The sequence below is a fragment of the Eupeodes corollae genome, chromosome 1, assembly GCF_945859685.1.
Source record: "Eupeodes corollae chromosome 1, idEupCoro1.1, whole genome shotgun sequence".
NCBI classification, from domain to species: Eukaryota; Metazoa; Arthropoda; class Insecta; order Diptera; family Syrphidae; genus Eupeodes; species Eupeodes corollae.
Window position 1 is genome coordinate 60,032,662 of NC_079147.1, and position 21,921 is coordinate 60,054,582.

The 21,921-nt window shown below is 35.5% G+C and overlaps 1 protein-coding gene across 1 annotated transcript; it reads right to left on the reverse strand.

Moving 5' to 3' along the window:
- Nucleotides 1-335: 335 nt before the first annotated feature.
- LOC129939622 (protein slender lobes-like) lies at nt 336-19,300 on the reverse strand. Its single transcript, XM_056047707.1, has 7 exons — nt 19,076-19,300; nt 11,508-11,609; nt 10,042-11,435; nt 1,625-5,018; nt 1,468-1,556; nt 1,261-1,363; nt 336-1,200 (listed from the first exon to the last, which is right to left on the reverse strand). Exons 1-7 carry the CDS (start codon nt 19,113-19,115, stop codon nt 533-535), a joined length of 5,790 nt encoding a protein of 1,929 aa, XP_055903682.1. The 5' UTR covers nt 19,116-19,300; the 3' UTR covers nt 336-532.
- Nucleotides 19,301-21,921: the final 2,621 nt, after the last annotated feature.

The following is a 21,921-nucleotide window of genomic DNA, read 5'->3' on the forward strand; positions in this document are numbered from 1 at the left end:
TTACGAATCCCGAAAAACTGTATCATGAAATCCGTTTGTAATGCAAAATTGTATGAGATTTTCCACTACGAACGGATTTTATGATACAACTTTTCGGGATTCGTAAAATTTTCCGATTACGATGGAATTCATGATATGGCTGATTAAGAATGAGAGAGTAGCGAAAAGGGAAATATTTCCCCGGGAATTGCCATTTAGAATTGGGCTGACTATAAAATATATTGACAGTTCTTGATTTTTTTCAAAAAAGTTTAAAGGAATACGAATTGATAGAATTACAAAAACCTTCAAGATTTTTCCTCCTTCTTCTTTAGTTTATAAAAAGATAAAAAACATATAATTGATTTGTATTTATTAAAAAAAAAAAAAAACTTAATAATAAAAGTAAATAGTACAAACATAAACAAAATTCCTTTTGATTTTAGGGTAGACGCAAAATACGGACAACCGAAATGTGCAAGCTTTTTTAATAATAAATAACAGAAGTCCACCGATTGGATTTGTGTTTTTCTTTTGTTTGATACAAGATAATCTAAAACTGATTATTAACAATTTTACGGTTTTTAACGTGCAAAATTTCTCGGGAACCTTTCCGTACTCCTTTATTTATAGCGTTTTTCTTAAAACTGAGGGCTGTATTTAATGTTGACGATGATATAATTTCGACTGTCTTCGATTTTTTCCCACTACTTAAGGGAGCTACTAAAAATTGAGTAGCTGTTGAATTGGCCAATGGACGGGCGTATGATAAGTCTTCTTCGACAAAAACTCCCGACGGGGTCCATTGTGTTTTTGGAAGTGTATGGTTTGGTTCTTCGATATTAAGGATCTTACGCTTTCGACCTCTTGGTTTATTTGAATTTGCATTTGCATTGGACACCTTCGAATTGATAAGATCTTCTTCGATAAATGAACCCGAAGTAGTTTTGAGTTTTCGAGAAGATTTCTTGTCTGATTTTTTATTAGTGGAATTGATGTCTTGTATTTTGAATCCTACTGGAGTTTTTGGACTTTCACGGAAACCATATTGATAACGTAGCTTTTTCGGAGTTGATGGCTCAACACGAACTGTTCCACATGCAGTCTCTAATGTTTCTATGTCTGATTCAATTCTTTTGTGTATGTTTTCGATTTTGTATTTCTGTTTATTGGATTTTTTCTTTGAATTTTCTTTATCAGATGGTGGAGTTGTTTCAATTTCTATAAACAAAACAAACAAATATATTATTTAGGTTTATTTAGTTAAATGTAATTATATACCTTTTGCCTTTTTCTTATTGGCATTTGATAGTTCCATAAGTGAATCTAGGAACTCCATTTCTAATCGTTTTGATGGATTGATATTAGTGGTTTCAAGTTTTGGCTGTAAAATAGAGTAATATTTTTTTTTAATTTAATACAAGTTTGTATTATGTACGCGTTATTTTTGTTTTTTTAAATATTTCTTATTTAAACAATGAAACTAACCTGTTTAGCTTTCGGTATTGGATCCATAGCTTTAGTAAGAACAGACGCTGATTGTTTAAGAGCTTTTGCTAGCTCCTTCTTCATTTTTTCTAAAAAATAAATAAAAAGTTGTTTATGAATATAAAGAACTTGAACATTTTCAAATTGAATAACTTACCCTTCCGTTTGATTTCCTTTTTACTGACCAATGGAATTTCTACTTCCTTTTCTGTTTCTTTCGTGGCTTTTTCTTCTTTGTCCATCCATTTTGGTTTCTTAACTTTAACCTTCTTAGCTTGAAGTTTAGCTTTACGTTTCGCTTCATTTGCAGCCTCAATCATTTGCTCACATCGACTGAGAACATTTTGAACAGTTTCGACTTTTTCTTCTGGGTCGAAAGTTTTCTTTAATTTTTTCTCTGACCTTGGTTCTTTCACCTTAATCCCTTCATCTTTATCATCTCCATCAGCCGATGATGGTGCAATAACACCACAGAAACTATTTGATTTTCTCTTCTTCTCACTGATTTTCTTTCTTTCTTCGGCTAGATTTTCAACAAACGAATTGGATGCAGTTTCATCTTGAAGATACAGACTTGTACGTTTGATTCGCTTCTTTTGCTTGTTATCAGCATCTGATGGAGAAGCAGGTCGTATGATTGAAGTGCCCATTGATTTTCTTGGCTTGTAGGCACCAACTTGATGGACATCTTTGACTTTTTCCAAAACATCTTCTTCGCTTAAATTAAGAAGTTTACCTTCTGATGAAGATGAATTTTGATCTTGGTCTGATTGATCATCATTTTCTGACGACGAAGAAGCGGCATTTTTCGCAGAATGTTGTTTAGCAGCACTAGGCTCAGCTTCTGATGAATCCTCATCGTCGGATGGTTCCTTTCGAACAGAAACACCAATTGTGAAGGAATTACGAATTGCTTTAGCTTCTTTGAGCTTTTTCTTTTTTATTTGAATGCTATTCAACGATACACTCAAACCCTTTTCGGAAACAATTTTTTGTTTCATATTTACTTCTGTTTCTTCTTCTTGGGAGGATTTATTTTCATCTTCAGAATCACTGTCTGCTTTCTTTTGCTTGTGACTTTGGTTAAGCGACTTTCTCAGAACATTGCGATGTAACGTTTCGTGCAACGAAGACGATAGGCTAGTTTTTGGATCCAATTGGAAAGTTTCGTCTAATTTACTTTCATTGCCAGCGATTGATTTTCTACGCGAAGAGGAACTCTGATTAAGTGATGATTTGTTTCCTTGATTTTCATCCAAGAATTTTGAAGTTGATTGTTTGTTGTTTTCGGCGACATTTTCTTCTTCATCATCATTAGAAAATTGGGCTCCACCTTCGTCACCACTTTCCATTTCATTGTCAGTTATTTCAGGAGATGATTTTTCGTGGTTCTCTTCTTCTGAATCAACAGAACTTTCGATGATAGCTTTTGAGGTTATGCTGTTTCGAGAGACAGACTTCCGGCGGTTTGATTTATTTAACTCGTTTTGTTTTTCTTTCTCATCTTCTTCAGAATCAGATGAATTTTCATGTGCTTTCTCAATAATGCTTTGCTGAGCAATTGACTTTCTGCGGTTTGATTTATTTAACTCTACAGGCGGCAATTGTTCGTCATTTTCATCTTCTGGATCAGTTGAATCTTTATGTGCTTTATCATTAATGCTTTGCTGAGCAATTGACTTTCTGCGGTTTGATTTATTTAACTCTTCTACATGCGGTAGTTGTTCTTTATTATCGTCTTCTTGAGAATCAGATGAACTTTCATGTGCCTTCTCAATAATGCTTTGCTGAGCAATTGACTTTCGTCGCTTAGATTTGTTGAGCTCGCTTGACGATTCATTCAATTGCAAACTATTTCTGTCTAAGGATTTTCTTGCCTTTTTCGAAGAATTGAGCGACTTTCCAGCAGAAGAATCCAATGGATTTTCAGAAGCTGACAATGTTTCCTCTGGTTCAGATCCCTCATCTAATGAAAGTTTTGTTTTTTCCACTGTACTTTGGTCTTCAGGGTCATTTGTTTCTTCGGTTGAGGTTCGAATCAGTGATTTTCTGGATTCATTCAAGGATTTTCGAGATTTAGAGTTTTCTTTTGCCTCATTTAATGAATCAGATTTTGCTACAGATTTCCTTCGACTAACATTGTGAGCTTCTTCGTTTTCTGAAATACTAATCGATTTTCTAGTCACAGACTTTCTTGAATTTTTAGTGGTGTTTAATTGGTTTTTATTATCTTCGCTTTCATCTTGGGCAGTTGCAGTTATTGATTTTCGTTTTGGGGATTTAGTAAGTCTTTTCTTTTGTGGTGATTGTTGTTGCTCATTTTTCTGTAAGTCATCATCACTAGTATCACCACTCTCAGCAGTACTTAGTTTCCTTGACTTTTTCGGCGATTTCAATAGTGATTTCGATTCATCTTTCGAGTTAGTCTTTTCATTCAAGGACTTCCTCACACTTTTGTTGAGATTTTCCAAATTATCCGATGGATTTATGGATTTTCGTGATTTATTCAATGATGTTTCAGTGATAAGTTCAAAATCTGCTTCGCAAGCTGAATCTTCGGTTGTTAAGGATTTCTTCCTTGGAGACTGAGTGAGACGTTTTGGCGACTTATTATTATTCTTTTTAGGTGACTTCTGTAGACTGGTTTCTTTTACCTCTTCAACATTTGATGATGCTTCTGGCTTCTTTTGGCATTTTTCTTCATCTTCTTCTTGCATATCTGTATCTGAATCATTATCGTCAACAGATAGCTTGAGCTTACTTTCTTCTTCTGATGGAATATCTTCAACATCAGCCTTGCTTTTACTTTCAGATTTCCTTGAAACCCTCTTAGAAGTATTATTTTCACTAATATCTTGAGTAGGTGATTCAACTGCACCGTCTTTATCTTCATTTTTGTTTTTGGAAACATCTTCTTCTTTCTCAACATTGACTTCTTTCAGAGATTTGTCTTTGGTCGATTTGGTTTTGATATCAGCAGAATTATTTTTCAATGACTTATTTAAAGATTTATCACCCACTTCTGCTGAAGAATCAACCAACAAACAAAAGTCAGTGTCATCTTTGCCAGGTGCAACTTCTTCTTCATCTGATGATTGAGTCTCTTGATAAATTCGTTTGTATGGTTTTTGTTGGGTTGTTTTTAATTTCATTTCGACTTCATCTTCGGAGCTTAGAAGTTCTTCGACAACTTCATCATCGGAAACTACAAATGAAGCATCATCTTCGTCTGGCTCATCATCACAATCATCACCATCTTCTTCACTGTCCTGACTACCAATTGATTCACCATATTCTGGAACTTCGTTCTCTTCCAAGTATGCCCTTTCTTCGGAGTCCATAGATTCTTCACCATCAGCAACTTCCATTGCTTCATCATCTAGGAATATAGTTTTTTCTGCATTTTGGTTGTTTTCTTCATCGTCATCATCATAGTCTTCACAGTCTTCTTCGAGCATATCGTCTTCGGCTTCAGAAACGTCTGGATCGTGAGAACGCTTGTTACTTGTGTTGCTGTTCTTTGATGAATTACTTTGTGATTTATTGGTTTTCTTTATTTTCAAAAATGGGAGAAATTAAATAACATTAGATACGAAATTGAGGCATAGAATTTTTAGATTGATCTAGAGTGAAGAGCTGAGGAATTTTCATCAGCGAAACAGTTTAATGGATAAAAAGTAGCAGGCAAGAGTTTCTTAGAGAATAGAGTCGGAGACAAATTTGAGCCCTAGAGGAACATCAACATTTATTTAATGACTTCCAGACTTGAATGGTAATTTCTAATCTAATGAAAAATAAATGTATCTATACCAAAAGCACGACAGAGAGTTTGATTTTTTTTGTATAATAAGCGCACACTCAAGGGGACATAAATAAATAAATGAGTTAGGTGGTGCAACAGTCCGTTGAGAACTAGGGTCTAGTGACTTACAACTCTCAACCATTCCTGTGTGCGAGCACTGTTGTCAGGAATGGAAGGGACCTACAGTTTTAAGCCGAATCGGAACGGAAAATTTGTGAAAGCACTTTTTATGACAAGAAATACTATTGGAGAATTTGTTAATTGCTCGCAAGAGGCAGTGCAGGTACCACAAGGGAATATAACTACCCTTATTATGTAAAGACAGAGTCTGAGCACTAGGAAGAGGAGAAAGAGGTTGAAAAGAGGTGCCGGTGCACATTGGTTTTGAATTCCTGAATACTGCAATGGCTGGGAAAAACTGAGTGTGGTAGGGTATTCCACATTCGCGTAGTACGGCTAAAGAACCAATCTCTGTACTTGACAGTTCGACCGAAGTTGGACTCGAGGGAATACTGATGAGCATTCCTAGAAGCGCGAGTATTACGGACTTATATAAGTTTTGTAGATAACAGCCTGATCAGAGGGGGAGAAAAACTTCTTGCATCGCCTTAGAAAACCCAAACATCTTGCAGCATGTTTGGCGACATCGCTTATGTGATCGTTCCACATTCCACAAAAGGTGGTTGATGATGCACATACCGAGAATATCAAGATGTTCAGTCCCCTCGATGCAAGTTCCATCCATGGATAATGGCAAGGGGGTTGTATCTCGCTTAAATGATACAAGACAGCATTGGGTTTTCGAAGCATTAAATTCCACGCGGTTTTTTTAATCTCCATTGTACAATGCTGTTTAGGTCGGAATTCAATAAACTTATAATATTTTATCTTTGCAGTTCCACGTCTGAAGAAGAGGGATGTGAGTCTGAAAACGAATATGAAAAGCTAAGAGTACTATGGTCAGCGAAACAATGTATTAAATAAGAAGTTGCAGACAGGAGGTCATTAATAAAAACGAGAAAGAGTGTTGGAGGTAGAACATAGCCCTGGGGCACACCAGCATTTATTTTGTGGTTTTCAGACTTGAATCCAGTTTTCAGACTTGAATCCATCCAATACAACTTGTATTGAACGATCCAAAAGGTAATTACTAATCCAATGAAGCAGGGATTCGTGAAAACTGAAAGCACGCATTTTCGATAAGAGAGCCTGATGCCAAACCCTATCAAATGCTTTTGAAATATCAAGTTCAATAATCTTACTTTCTCCAAACCGATGTAAAGATTTGCTCCACTGTGCGGTGAGATAAACCATGAGATCACCAGTGGACCTATTCCTACGAAAGCCGTATTGCCGGTCAATAAAAAGATATTGATCTTCGAGATATTTCTTGAGCTGATAATTAATCAGCCTCTCCATGATCATGGAAAGAATCAGTGCAATCAGTCGTTAATTAGAGAGTGAGGAAGATTCGCCTTTTTTGGGAATAGGATGGAAAAGTGCTTTTTGTCCATCCGCTCGGAACGAGACCTGAGGAGTAGCAGAGATAAAAAGCTTACGGAGTGGTTTTGCCAGCGTTGAAGAACACCTCTCCAGAACAATAGCGGGGATACCATCTGGACCAGGGGATTTATGTATGTTAAGATCTTTTAGGACTCTCGCCACAGTACGAGTGCAAAAAAAAATTGGCCCCATAGAATCACTAACTCGCTCAAGTACAGGCGAAGTCATAACACTCACTGGCAGCGTTGAATTAGGGGCGAACTGTCTAGCAAAAAGATTAGCTTTCTCACGAAAGCTAACAAATGGAGTATCATTAACAACGAGCGTGGGAACCGACGAAAACGAAGAATTCCTCATGTTTTTTACGAATCACCAAAAATTTGTACTGCCTTTGGGACATTGTAGTATTTTTTGTCGTAATTTTTGGTCATGTAAACATTTAGTCCGTCAAATATGGGCTTTGCAGGCCTTTCTGTCTTAAACTTATTCCGGTTTTCCTCAGTTGGATTGGCTTCAAAACAACGAAAACTTACCTTCTTAAACTCTTTACAGCTTGCATCGAACCATGCGTTTTTCTTAGATATTATGTTTTAACCCTATTCGGGATAAAAGTTCTCATTCCTAAGAGAATCAAACTTGTGATCGTATCAATGCTGGCATCAACGTCAGTATCGAGGAAGCATAGCGTACAGTTAAAGATCCTAAAGTAATTATTGAGACCGTACCAGTTGGCTTTCTCGTATTTGCCAAACGGTTCTCTTAGGAGCTCTTCCTTTAACTTGAGAGTTATGACACGAGAAATTTGCTGATATGACATTATGGTCAGATATGAGGAAATAGAACATAATATCATACTTATCAGGGTCAGAGGTACGAAACAAGTCAAGAGTGTTTTCTGCTCGACCTACCACGTCCGATATTCGAGTAGGCTCGTTGATCAGCTGAGTTAGGTGGTTCAACTCAGCGAAAATCTCAGCACACACTCTTAGGATGTTGTCTGGCCCGAATGTTAAAGCCATAAAGAATTGTGTACATTGAAATCGCCCGTAACAACGATTTCAGTGCGAGGATATGACGAAACAATTCTTTGGATGGAATCTGAATTCACGAGAAGTCGACACTCTGTCTAGATTGGGGCTTCGATAAAGAAATCAATAGTGAATGACTTATTTACGGAAAATTTAAACCACATACAATTGAAAAAAGAATTGGTGCAAATACCATCATATTGTGGCAGAAACTGTTAAGCAACATCATTCCTAATATATATGGCGAGACCATGATGGGAAAAGAATAATGGAACTAAATTACACCCTTGAATAAAGGATTCAGTTGGATCGAAATCCTCATCTACTAAGCCCACGAATATTACAATAGTCTACCCTCAAATTTACAGCCATTGCAAATAAAAAAAAATGATGCCACACTCTATCAAATGCTTTTGAAATATCATTGCAATAATTTTACTTTTTCCAAAATGATGTAAGATTTGTTATACTCTTCGGTTAAATAAACCATCAAATCACCGATGGTGGACCTATTAATATCGTATTTAGAAAGCCTATTTTTTGCAGATCATAATAAAAATTACATGTAGTTTTTCCTATCCAACATTTTAATTCCTGAGCTAAACTCTTTTTTTAAACATTAACAAAACAAAACGGGTTCGGATGGTATTCCGATTTAATTCACAAGAATGCAACCCCGGAGTTTCTTGAACTTGAACTGAATAAAATGTTTATTGAGGTATCTCCTATTTTTATTCTTACCAGTTCAATGACAGTTGTTATCCTGTAGCCCTCTCAACAATAGCTTTCAGTCATTGGTATATCTACTAAATTCATTCGAGTTTATAAACAGCTTCTATTTAACATGTCAGCAGTTTTAGTGTAGTGTAAACAACAAATGTTTGGCCTTTACATCAACGGTATTGAAAATAACTTACCAGAAGGCGTCTGTTCGAGTTGGACGCTATGAAACGATCCTTTTTAAAAACATATTTTTTTGGTTTATTGAATAACATTCCCAACTATGCTATTCTCACAGCTGTCTTTACCTGGTCCATATTCCCTCGGCATGGAGAGAAGTAAAAGTTGTTTTTATACCCAAACCAGGTAAATTCTCGCAAGCCAATCCTAAAATCTACGACCTATAAGTCTATCCTGATTTCTTCTTAAGACCTTGGAAAGATTGATTGATATCCATTTAAGGGCAAGTATTGATACAAGACTTCTGTCTTCGTATCAACATGTCTACTGTAAAGGTAAATCGGTGGAAACAGCGTTACACACCTTAGTACGCACCGTCGAATATTCCCTCGATTATAAAGAGTTCACTACGGTTGCTTTCCTTGACATCGAAAGTGCCTTTAACAACGTGGACACATCTGCACTAACATCTCTAAACGTAGAGTTCACTTGGATAGTTAATTCATTTAAAGCTGACTAGCAGAATAATTAACTCAAAACTGGACAACTTTTCTGGCAGACGATTCGTTAATAGAGGGACACCGCAAGTTGGTGTTCTATCCCCTCTCCTCTGGAACCTAGTGCTGAATGATATCCTAACTGGATGCGGAAGGTTTCAGGGTGATCGCCTATACATGGTGGACTGCTTTAGAAAAAGCTATAAACCGCGAAAATTAAATAAAGTATAACGTTTAGCTTTCCTATGTATAAGCGGATCTGCCGCAGTGGACACCTTACTCTACCTAACACCTCTTGATATAATTAGCAAACAAATAGCTGCAAGCTCTGCTATTCGCCTCAAAGCAAACACTACATTTAAATCTATCAAGGTGCTTGCTATCTTAGCAGATCGTATGTAAGCTTCGATAATAGTTGTCATAACTGGACACTGCGACTAGGCGTATTCTTAAATGACTTTTGCAGAAGCTGTATGGACGAGGAAGAAACAGTTCTTAACCTTCTCTGTACATGACCTGCTCTATTTCAAAAACGCAAGAATTACCTAGGAGAATTCTTCTTTAACTATTTAAATCATATTAGAAAAACAGCCTAGTTTAGTAAAAAACTCAAACTGGTTCCATTGAGCTTAGGAGAAAGCCTCATGATTCATGTAGCATCACAATGAGCCATTAAACTGGCCTAAGTGTGTCCACTTCATGGATACCCACTTTAACCTAACCTAACCATGTTATTCTCACAAAAGTGCAGTATATACCCGCTGCGAATTTTAACCTCTTAATATCTGACATTCATTCCACTAAACTTTCAATATTGAAATGCAGAAATTTATAAAATACTTACTTCCAGTATCTGTTTTTCTTCCAACGATTTCTCAGGCAGAATACAATCGATTTTCGAAGTATTTGCAACAGATCCAGACACAGAGCTAGTCCAGGACTTGGGAAAAGCAATAACTCCTTCTTCATGTTGTTCTTCTCCCTTAGCCGATTTCTCTTTTTGTTGTTCCTGGAGATCTGATGTTTTGTTCTGCTTTTGCGGGGAGTTTTGAATGGGTGTGCTGCTTTCAACTGCCTTTAGTTTCAATTTGTAGGGTGTTTTTGAGTCAAGACCTGTAATTTCTTCTTCGTTATCTGAGTTTTCTTTGTCAGATTTTGTGCCGTTGTTTGCTTCAAAGGACTGATCTTTTCTAGATTTGTAAGTATCATCTTTATCGACATCATTTGATGATCCATCTAGAATATAACTCTTGCTCTTAACCAAACCCGGTGTCTTTGGGTATACACTTTTAACTTTATTTTCGTCTTCTTCTTCATTGAATGCAACGTTTTTTAAAGGTTCTGGATGGTTTTTCTTAGCTGGACTTTTCTTGGCCGATTGGACAGACCTTGCTGGACTGGATTGATTTTTAGTATCCGAAAGGCTAAGTCGTGCAACGCCTCTCTCTGCAGGGATGTAAGAGAGATTTTTTCTAGAAGGACTTTTTCCTGATGTTTCTATTTTATCAAAGACCAATGGCGATTTTTTAGCATCACTTGATTGTTTTTCTTTTTGAGCACTTTTGCTTTTCCTTCCACTACCTTTTTCAGATATTACTTGCTCTGGGGTGTTTTGTTTTCGTATAGAATCTCTCTTTGATGCGGATTTAACTGGCGTCTCATCTTCTGCTTTTTTACTTGGACTGGGTGTTTCAATATTGATACTTTTTCTCCTTGAATTATTTCCCGAAGTTGATAGGTTTGGAGATTTCTTTTTCGGAGTTGATTCGTTTTCCTTTTCCATATCGGTAATACTTAGATTCTCTTTTTTAATCGAAACTCTTGATTTTTTCATGGAACTTTTTAAAGCCACATTATCAATGGAATCATCTAAAACAATGATATTTTCGTCTTCAAGTTCTTGCTCGTGTTGATTTGTTTGTTTGTTTTTCGGTGTTTTATTACTATTTTTCTTTGTACTTCTTGGTTGATCCTTGGGAGATTTCGAAGTCGAACGTAATACTCGTTTCGGTTTCTCTTTTGGAGTTTCGACTTCGGGCTCTTCTTCTTTGACAGCAGTAATAGTTGGTTTTGCAATTGTTGGTGGTTGTATTGATTGGTCATCTGATTCTGAAAAATTGACACTACTTCGTCGAGTAAGCCGACGACCAGGGGTATTGGTAACTTCTTTGGAAGGTGTTAATGTTGATGGGGTATGGCTTAAAGAAGCTCGGCGAGTGACACGTTTTTTTGGAGTATCTGAGAGAAAAAAAAACAGTTCAAATATTAAAAAATAGATCAAAAGTTATTATATTTTCTAGTTTAAATTACTTGTCTCTGGAATTGTTTGAAGATTTACATTGACAGGAGTTCCAGGCCTGCTGGGTGCATCACTGTCAATAGATGTTAAACGTTTTCGGAGAGAACGAGTTACTGAAAATAAAAATTTACAAATTTTTTAATTAGCTTGCTTGGCATTCAAATAATAAAATGGATCAATTATATGGAATAAAATAAAAAATTCAAAAACCACACAAGAAATGAAAATAAATTGACAGCAACAGTGACATAAAAGTACAAGAAAGAAACTCTTTTTAAAAAACAATACCATAAGTCTTAGCAAAGATGACGATCTAGACACAGAATTATTTAAATATTATTTCAATTTCTGGTCATCGATGTTTTAATGGGTATTTGAGGTTTGAGTTAATCTGCTATGGCTTCATTATCAAGACCAGATGCTAGCATGAGATTTACTTATTTCTAATGGATAACATTTTAGTTATGAAAACAGAATGCAAAAACAACAATTTTTCAATTGAAAATAAGCATCTTATCTAAAAGTTTGTCTATTTATAAACCCTCAATCAAGAATTCGCTCTAAACTTAAATCATAGAATATAAACATATTTGTACAGTGGCTCAAAAAAGAAAGCGGACAGCTTTAATTTTCCACTTAAAACCTCAAAAAAAAAAAAAAAATCTTAAACAAACTTAACGAAATACGGTTTATATATTTTAAATATTTCTTATTTAAGGTTCATAAAATACAACAAACGAAAATGTATTCGTAAGAACGGTTTCTTAAAATCTAGGTTTAAAAAAAACACCAGCATATTTTACATCAAAAAAGAAATCGGACACTTCATGTATGACTTTTGCAAAAATTACAACCAAACAAAAAATGAAGAAAATAACAATAAACTAATATTTTGTAGGCAGACCTTTGCTCTTTTTTACCGAAATCAATCTTGTTGGCATTGATTGGACAAGTTTTTCACAAAAAAAACCTGGAATTTTGTCCCATTCACATTTTAAGGCCAATTGTAGGTCCGTTTTGCTGGAAATTTTGTAGTTTTTCAGCTGGTTTTCCAAATAGATCTTTAGTCTCCAGGTGGTGGGGTTTCAAGCACACTGCGACAATTATAAAGGAGCCACAAGCGTATGTTCTGAGCCTTGTGCATGGGGTCGTTGTTTTGGTAAAAACAATATAGTCCATAGTTCCGTTTATAAATACAAGATTTCCTGGACCAGTAGCGGCCATACAACCCCAAACCATAACTGAGCCTCCTCCATGTTTTACAGTTGGTCGCAGATTTCTTTCCCTGAGCTCTTCATTTGGGTTACTCCACACATTTGTTTGTTCATCAGATCGGAATAAATTAAATTTACTCTCGTCTGAAAAAAAAAAAACAAATTTCCAGAAAGAAAATTCTTTACTTTGATGGTGTAAGGCAAACTTCTTTCTCTTTTTTTGTTTTGCTGGCTAATAAACGTTTTCCTCCGGGCAACGCTTCCATGGAAATTGCTTTTTCGTAAAGCTACGGTTTCCGAATTGACATCCTTATTTAAATATTGTTTTACCTCAGCAGTTAACTTTGGTGCACTTATTAGAGGAAACTTTTGCACTTGCTTAACAATTTAACGCTCATCGGCAATTTTTTGTTGGTCTTCCAGATTTTGAGGAATTTTCACAGAATTTGTTTCTTTATACCTTTTTATAATGTCCCCTTCGGTAAAGGGACTTCTTTTTACAATTTCTGCTATACAACGAACCGATTTGCCTTCTTCAAATGTTTAATCACAATTTTTCGCACTTCTATTGATGTGTAACCACGTTATCTTTACATCTTGACTTTCGTTTTAAAATTGAATATATTTTGTATTCGCCTGACATAACAAAAACTAACGGCATCCGTTAAAAAAAAAAGAAAAAAAGTGCAGTGCTGCCAAGTGTCCGATTTCTTTTTTGAGGTGAAAATCGAGGTATTTGGAATACAAAAATTAAATTATTTTAGTTTTGAATGGAACCATTTTTTTTCATGCATTTGAAATGTAAGGTCACAAACCTTTGAAAAAATATCCATCTGAACACTTTTGAACATAATTTTAATGAAATATTTAAAAAAAAAAAACGACGAAGACAATAGGTGTCGGCTTTCTTTTTTGAGCAATTTTCAAACTTTAAAACCTTAGCGAGAAGAGCGTTCAATGAGTATTCATACAGAAGGTCCCAACCTAGTTTTCCATTCAAGATGTTGATCGTTTCTTCTAAATCGAGTATATCTATCCCAAAATAGCGCTTTCGGAACTCCTTGAGTATTGGAAAAACTCCCAGGAAATGAAATATATCTTTGCAATTGCATAAATCGCACAATATTGGCAATTCTGGTAGGTGAGGAATGCAGTTCAAATTGATAAGTTCACCTCTTACTTGAAATAACAAGCTGATTTATTGTGTACTGTTTTTGGCCAAGACGTAGGTGTTGTGGTTCAATAAATGGTTAACCTTAATGTAGTAAGATCTGTAAATAGATGCTTCAGCTTCACTCATAAACTTATCGTATATCATGGTGCCGACTTTTTTAAGCAAATCATCAAAATTCAACTTAAGCACCTCGATACTTTCGTCTGCTGATATTGAAAAGGTAGTTGAGCATTCAATTGTCAGTTTCTTCCACTCTTTAACACACGAAACTTCAGAATTGAAAGCTTGTGTGAGTACTATTTGCGGAATTCTTTCGTAGCTGATCTCCAAAACTCTTGACAAGTAGTTCAAATGTAATTTAAGTGTGTCTAAAAAGAGGGGTCCTATTCCTATTCAAGATGTAACATATAATTGGGCGTCGTACTTGGCAACTTGAAATTACTCTTAATAAAAAAACGGAGGAACTTTTCTACAGCTTCAAACGATCTTTACCCCCATACTTGCGCGTCTTCCACATACAGCCTATCGTCTTTTACGAAGATTTTCATTCTATGGATACCATCTTAATTCTTCTTTGGCGGGCATTGTTTGTTAAATCTTTGTTGATACTTATTTTTTTTCCTTTAAGTTTCTTCGCGTTGCTTAAAACATTTAAAGCTGTTGATCGGGACTTCAATTTGACAACAATTACTGCAGTAGTGCGTTTTGGTGGTTTACTCTGTGCGCGGATTCAATTTCAGTGTTGTTTTCATTTCCGTCGAGTAGTTAGCGCATACGGTTTTGGCTTTTTTAACTGGGTCGATGTGAAGATCAGTAGGCAAATGTACTACAACGTTGTCTTCTACGCTTTTTTACATAAGTCGGTAATTTTGTGTATCTTATTCCGATTTTCAAGGAAGACAACTTTTGCAGATAACTCGTCTTGTTTTGTTTTTAGGGCAGAAAAGTCGGCATAGAGCAATTGAAAGTCGGCTTTTAAAACAAGTCCTGAGACAAGCTTTAAATTGTTTTCCGCTAGAATTTCCTTCATTTGGTCAACACGTATTCCTGACATTTCCACTAGAACTTAAGATGGACATCTTTTTGTTCATGAGTAGAGTAATATTTGGCGGACCTTCAATTTTATTGATTTTAGTGTCTTTAATGCTATGACTTACGGATAATTCAATCCACAGACGTAAATATTGTGTTCATTTAATTTTTCTTTGACTTTTTTAAAAATACCGACTTTTTCTTAGTTTTTGTACAGAACTTTTCTAAGGCGAATCATTTTGACACCGATGCGAGTCCTCCTGTTATTTTTGAAATATTTTCTGTCAAACAAATTTGTTTACATAGGTTTGTACTATTTAAGTTTTTCTTGATGTAATTTATAAAAATCTTAATAATGTTGAGCAACAATGGGCCGTTGCCTGAAGATAGAAAAGCCATTAAAAATATGACATCTAATGGGAAAACTTATTCGGAAATTAGGCAAATCCTCGGGTGTTCAAATAAAAAGATCCGCAATGCCTTAACATTTAGTATAAAATCCGAAACACGTAGGCGGAAGCAAGTACCCTCTTTATACCAAAAATCGTGTTAAATGTGACAGCAAGTGTAGAAACAGTGCACAGGCGATTAAGGAAGTTATCGCTCCTAAAAATAACATGTGACCAAACGGATGCAATTCACGCAAGCCCATGTAGAATGGCCCATAATAAAATGGAGGAATGTTCTATGGACAGATTAGGCCAAAATTATTTTGTTTGGTGGAAAAGGATTGCGTTCATACGTGAGAAGGCCCCAACAATCTGAATTGAACCCAATACATGCTGAATTTAACCCAAAATATACGACAAAAACAATCAAACATGGCGGATCTAGTATAATGATGTGGGACTGTTTCTCTTACTACGGTGTTGGTCCTATATATACTGGATAAAAGGTATAATGGATCAGCAACTGTATGTAAAAATAATGTAGGAAGAGATGTTGTTGCGATGTTCAACAGGACAACGACCCAAAACACACCAGCAAATTGGCCAAAGATTTGTTTCGGGATAACTGTGTGGTAGTTATGGAGCGGCCTGCACAGTCGCCAGACTTGAGTCAAATTTAAAATCTTTTGGCTGACGTAAAGACGGAAGTGTCTCGGTGCAGGCCCATTATTGAGATAATCTTCAAAAGTTGTCTAGATCAGGTCTATATACCTAAGCGATGGAGAGAAGTTAAGGTAGTTTTCATTTTCAAGGCGGGCAAATGCTCGCATGTCAACCCGAAAGATCTAAGACCTATTAGCCTATCATCATTCATTCTTAAAACTCTGGAACGATTGATTTATATCCATGTACGTAATAGCATTGATAAAAGACTATCGATGTCTCAGCATGCTTACTGCAAAGTGAAATCGGTGGAAACAGCCTTGCACACTCTGACACATCCGCTATCACTTCTGCTATGACGACCCTAAACGTTGAATACTCAATCTGTGAGCTGATTAATCTAATGCTAAAAAGCAGGATCATCAACTCTAAGTTGTGGGATTTTTGCACAAAAAGGTCTGTGGTTTACGAACTACTAATATCCCTTGAGAGGGAAGACTACAGAGTGGTTGCATATGCCGATGATGTTGCTATCGCCGTCACTGGAGAACATCCTAATACACTGAGTGACCTCCTCCAAAACGCTCTCAATATGCTCATTAGATGGGCTGATCACTGCGGAATTAGTATTAATCCTTAACAAACAGACCTCGTCCTTTTTACACGGAAATACAAGATCCCTGTAATTGTACCTCCTTCAATTAAAGGTGCACCACTAATTTTTACCTACGAAGCCAAATATCTTGGACTGATATTGGACAAAAAATTAAGTTGGAAATCTAATATTCAGGAAAGTATTAAAAAAGCTACAGCAGTTCTTTTCCTTTGCAAGATAGCGATAGGAAGCAAATGGGGTTCTCAACCTCGCATAACCTATTGGCTATACACATCAGTCATCCGACCAATACTTATATACGGGGTTGCAGTATGGTGGACAGCACTGGAGAAAGTCACATACTACGACAAACTCTGCAGAGTTCAACGCACTGCATGTCTCTGCATAAACGGGGCATTGAGAACCACACCCTTAGCAGCGTTAGACAATCTCCTCCATCTGACACCCCTCGACATCTTCAGCAAACAAGTGGCAGCGGGTACAGCTATAAGACTCAACGCTTCATCTCAATGGACCAACAACAATGTGGGGCACTCCATCATTTTGAACCTCTTTGGTTCTATACCAAAGTGCATAGACTACACTATTTCAAAACCCCAATTTCTAGAGATGATTGGAAAGACAAAAAAAACTCCTGGATGACAAAAGCATTCATTGAGGGAGTTGGTAGGTTTGTGTACTCAGAAAAGCTTAATCTAAGCATCTCATTCCGCCTTCCTAATCATTGTAGCTTCTTCCAAGCGGAAATTTTAGCGATCAAAGAGGTTCTCTCTTGGCTAAGAGAAATTGTGATATCATCTTCTGATATCAGCATCTTCTCTGATGGTCAGGCTGCTATTAAATCTCTTAACGGTGTCTCAACCAAATCTCTCGATTGTCGATCGTCTTTTATGGAGATGGCGCAGCAATTTTACATTCACCTTTGTTGGGTATCGGGATACAGAGACATCACAGGAAATTGTAAAACATATGCACTCGCTAAAAATGGAACCGTCATGCCTATTTCAACTGAAAGGGAGGAGATAGGTATACCGATAGCTGCGCTCTAAAGACTTGTTATCTCAAATCAGACTTCATATGAGCTCCCTAATAGGTGTCCTTACGGGACACTATCTTATAGGCAGACATACGAATTGGTGTAGCCTCAAATGACTTCTGCAGGAGCTGTATGGACGAAGAAAAAGAGGAAACAATCTCTCCCCTGCTCTTTCACTACGACGCAAACTTCATTTGGGAGAATACTCTTTTGAAAATCCCAGTAAACTAGCTAAAAAGGATATCAAATATCTCCTTCGCTTTATAAAAAGCTCAAAATGGTTCGACTAGTAAGAAGTAATTCTCTAGATTCATGTGGTATCACAATGGGCCTTTTCTTTTGGCCTAAGTGTGTGGATTCTGAATCCGCAGCCGCTTTAATCTAACCTAACCTAACATAAAATGTTTGTATTGTTTTACATTCTCCATACATTTTCTTGGAGAAAAGGAATTGCGAAAATTTATATTTCATTTGTCCGATTAGTCCTGGGAGCCACTGTATATTGAAATCAGTCTGAATTAATGCAAAATTCACGATCTTTTAAAATCTTTTGAATACAAAAAAAGGTTTCCTATTGTTTGCGCTGTTCCTTTATTTTTACCTGCCTAAGTTCGGCAGTTAGGGTATTTTTCTTATTAATTTCAACTGTATCTATAATTGGCGCCTAATCTTTTCAATAAAGAGTGCCATTTATTTTATAACAAGAACATAACAAACATTTACGGATATAGGATTGTGTCAACTTTTAATATTTTGTTTCCTTTTTAAATTTTATTTTTAAGAATCGCAAATTTGCCATAAATTTTAATTTTGATGTTATGCAGAATTTGAAAGAAATTATCCATCATCAAGACTTTCACAGAAATACGCCGTAGGGGAAAATTCGTGAGGTTCGATATTTATTTTTAAAGCTAATACCTATTTACCAATTAACATTAGGGACTTTCAATTTCCGTCTCAGTATTGGGACCTAAACATTGAGACTCGAAAAATGGAATGTTGGCACCCTATTCCAATATAATTACATTCGAATTTCGTCATTGGAGCTACGCAATTCTCTTTTTAAAAACTTCCCTTATCATCTCAAGATTTTTCAGCTAATTACTAAAAATTGATTTAGTTTCTTGGCTGAATCAAAGTCTATACAAATAAGGATCATAATCAAATAAAAAAAAAAAAAACTCCAACAAAACCATGTGCTTTTCATATATATTTCATGTTTCCTAAATCCTTGACTCGGACCTCAGACTTAAGTACAATTCGATTACAAGGTTGAACCTAACCAAAAAAAATAATTTTATAACCGGTAAATTCAAAAAAAGAATGTCCGTTGTACATTGGAATTGGAATGTTGTTAAAAAAAAAAAAAAAAAACATATCACACAAAAATTGAGCTTTCTTGAGGGTTGCGTGCGGTGGATAAACGGATTCATACAAATAAAAAGAAGCTCTTACCTCGACCACCAGCAGGCTCAATATTTTCTCCTGTAGGCATAATTCTATACTTTTCTTATTTTATTTAGCACAATTAAATTGATTCGATTAAAGTTAGTGTGAAAAAGTTAGAAACTATTATCGAAGTTTTAAATTACAAACATAAACTTATAATAAAATATCAACGCACAGCACATCTGATCAAATCGAAATCGAAAGCAAATAAGCAAAGCAAACGAAACGCTCGCTTTTTAAAAAAAATGTGCAAGTAAATTGACGTTTACATTTCAAATTGACATGCTTAAGGATGACGTTTGGTTATAACGTAAATACAGGGCTGCTGTGAGGTAAGACCACTATTACATGTTTGAGTTTGGGAAAATTGGAAAATTTTTACAATAAATCGGTACTCGCAACGCGTATTTTTCCTTGTTTCAATGAAGTGCGAAAGAGAAGGGAATAAACAAAAAATTAAATAGAAATAAATCTGTCTTGGCATGCCATATTATGCAGATGACATTTTTTTTAATGACGTACAAATAAACTCACAAAATCCCTAACAAACTTAAATTAGATTAACCCAAATAAAGATAACGAAACATACAAATGAAGCGTTTTAAGATGAGATCTAAGTTTAGAAGCTTAAAAATGTAAATGCAAAAACATGATTCAAGAAAATCTATTGCTCTCCAGACACTAACACTATTACTTTGAAGCTCGTTACTAGCACGTTATTAAAATTAAGTCTATTCCTTAATTTTTGTAATTCCAAAAAAAACTGACTTTTCCTCAAAATTCGCATAATGTCAATTTTGTAGTTTTTTCAAAATCCAGCCATTTTCCACTCCATTACTTCATCATTGGGATAGTTCTGAACAAGTTAGAAAAAAAAAAATAACTTGAAGATGATATTGAAAAAACTGACTTCTCCCCAAAAATCACATAATGTCAATTTTATCGTTTTTTCAAAATCAATCCATTTTCCACTCCATTACTTCATCTTTGGGAACACTCTGAACCAAGTTAGAAAAAAAAAACATTTAAAGATGATATTGAAATTTCGAAATTCAACAAAAAACTAGCATTCGTTTTAGAAATTGTAAATCAAACTGTAAAGCGTTTGATTTTACAATAATTTTATTAAAAGTAGTGAGGTTCGATTTTGAGAATTTTTACGGCTTGTGTAATGAGTAAATAATTTTCTCTCTGTTCCCAAAATCCAATTCAGATCAAGAGTTTATATTTTTAATAAGGCTATTATTTAGACAAAGTTGCTTAAATCTGTTTAGACAAGTTAGTATGTTAAAAGAACGTTTTCGTTACTTAAATTGTAGACAATCTTTTTTCGTTTCTGAAAAATATGACCAAATAGAATGAAAAAGGACCATTTGACCAAGTAAAAAAATAATTACCACAATTGGGTACACCAATTTCACAAATTTCATTTCTACAAAAGTAGAAATAAAAGATATTTGTCAAAATAATGCACAAACTTAAACTTCCAAAAAAATCTTAGTGCAATAAGGCGTGTATCACCGAATGACACTTCAAAACAAAATAGCCGATTAAAACGCATTAAATACATGATCTGTTAATACAGAGCTGTAATAAGGGCTAAAAATAGATGGGCATTTCTCGACATAGGCTGAGTGTGAGTAAGTCGGAAAGGTCTTATTCGATTCGATAGAGAAGTGGAGTGCCTTCACCGTGTGTTTGCGTACGACTCATTTGTTCAAAACAACGAGTCGGTAGTGAAATTACAGCGTGCATTCAAAATTAATTTTAACATTGGCCGTCACGGTGCGGTTCTTGATCAGAATATAATTATAAGAGGAGTCACTGCTTTTCAAATAACGAATAACAACTGCCGAAAACACGGAACGCTTGGCACGCAAACAAGTTCAGGCTTAACAAATTAAGTTGAACTTCTATCTTTATAAGTTTACAGTTGTTTAACATTTGCAACCCACTGATTATCACCAACGTTTAATGATAAAGAGCATTTTTACCTCGACGGTTATGTAATAAGCAAAATGTCCGTTGTTATGCTGCAGAAAACCTCCATGAACGACGGTTGCACAGCCCTAAAGTGACTGTTTGATGTGCAATTTCAAAAAAAATTAATTATTGGTCTTTACTTTTTAAGAAACAAGGAGACACAGTGACCTTCAATAGTGCATTTTATATTTTTTTCTTAAATCAGAGGTCCGTAGAAGAAGGCGAGTCATTACCCGTCAAATGTCTGGTTTCAACAAAATGAAGCACCTCCTGACACTGCGATCGCCACAATGAATGTCTTAAGCGAGATGTTTCCCGACCGCCTCATTTTACGTTTTGGAGATATGGATTGGCCTTCCAGATCACATCACTTGACAGTGTTTGATTTATTGCTTTCGGGTTATCTGAAGTCACGTGTTTACGAGCCAAAACCACGTACACTAAACAGACTTAAAGATAACCAAAAATAACGGAAATTACTTCAACGCGTTCATTCAACTTTGTTGGACCAACTTTCTTTGTGCTACGAACAAGATGGACGTCAAATCCTCGATGTTCTTTTAAAAACTAAAAATAGCACTTATTTGTGTATGATAAACTATTAATAAAATAATTGTATTACTTGATAAAACTGTTCTATATAGTCAAGTCTTTATTCTTCAGAGTATTTTTTTGTTTGTTGAAATGTTGGTGGATTAGGCGAAGATTTGCCTTTCTGACATAATGCAGATTTGGATAAAGCATTCTATATTCAGACAAAAATCAAGCATTGCTCTATATAACTAATGTATTTAGTCTTATTCCAAATATGATATAAAACTTATTTTTATTAATAACTAGCTGACCCGGTCTCGCGTTGCTGTTTAACG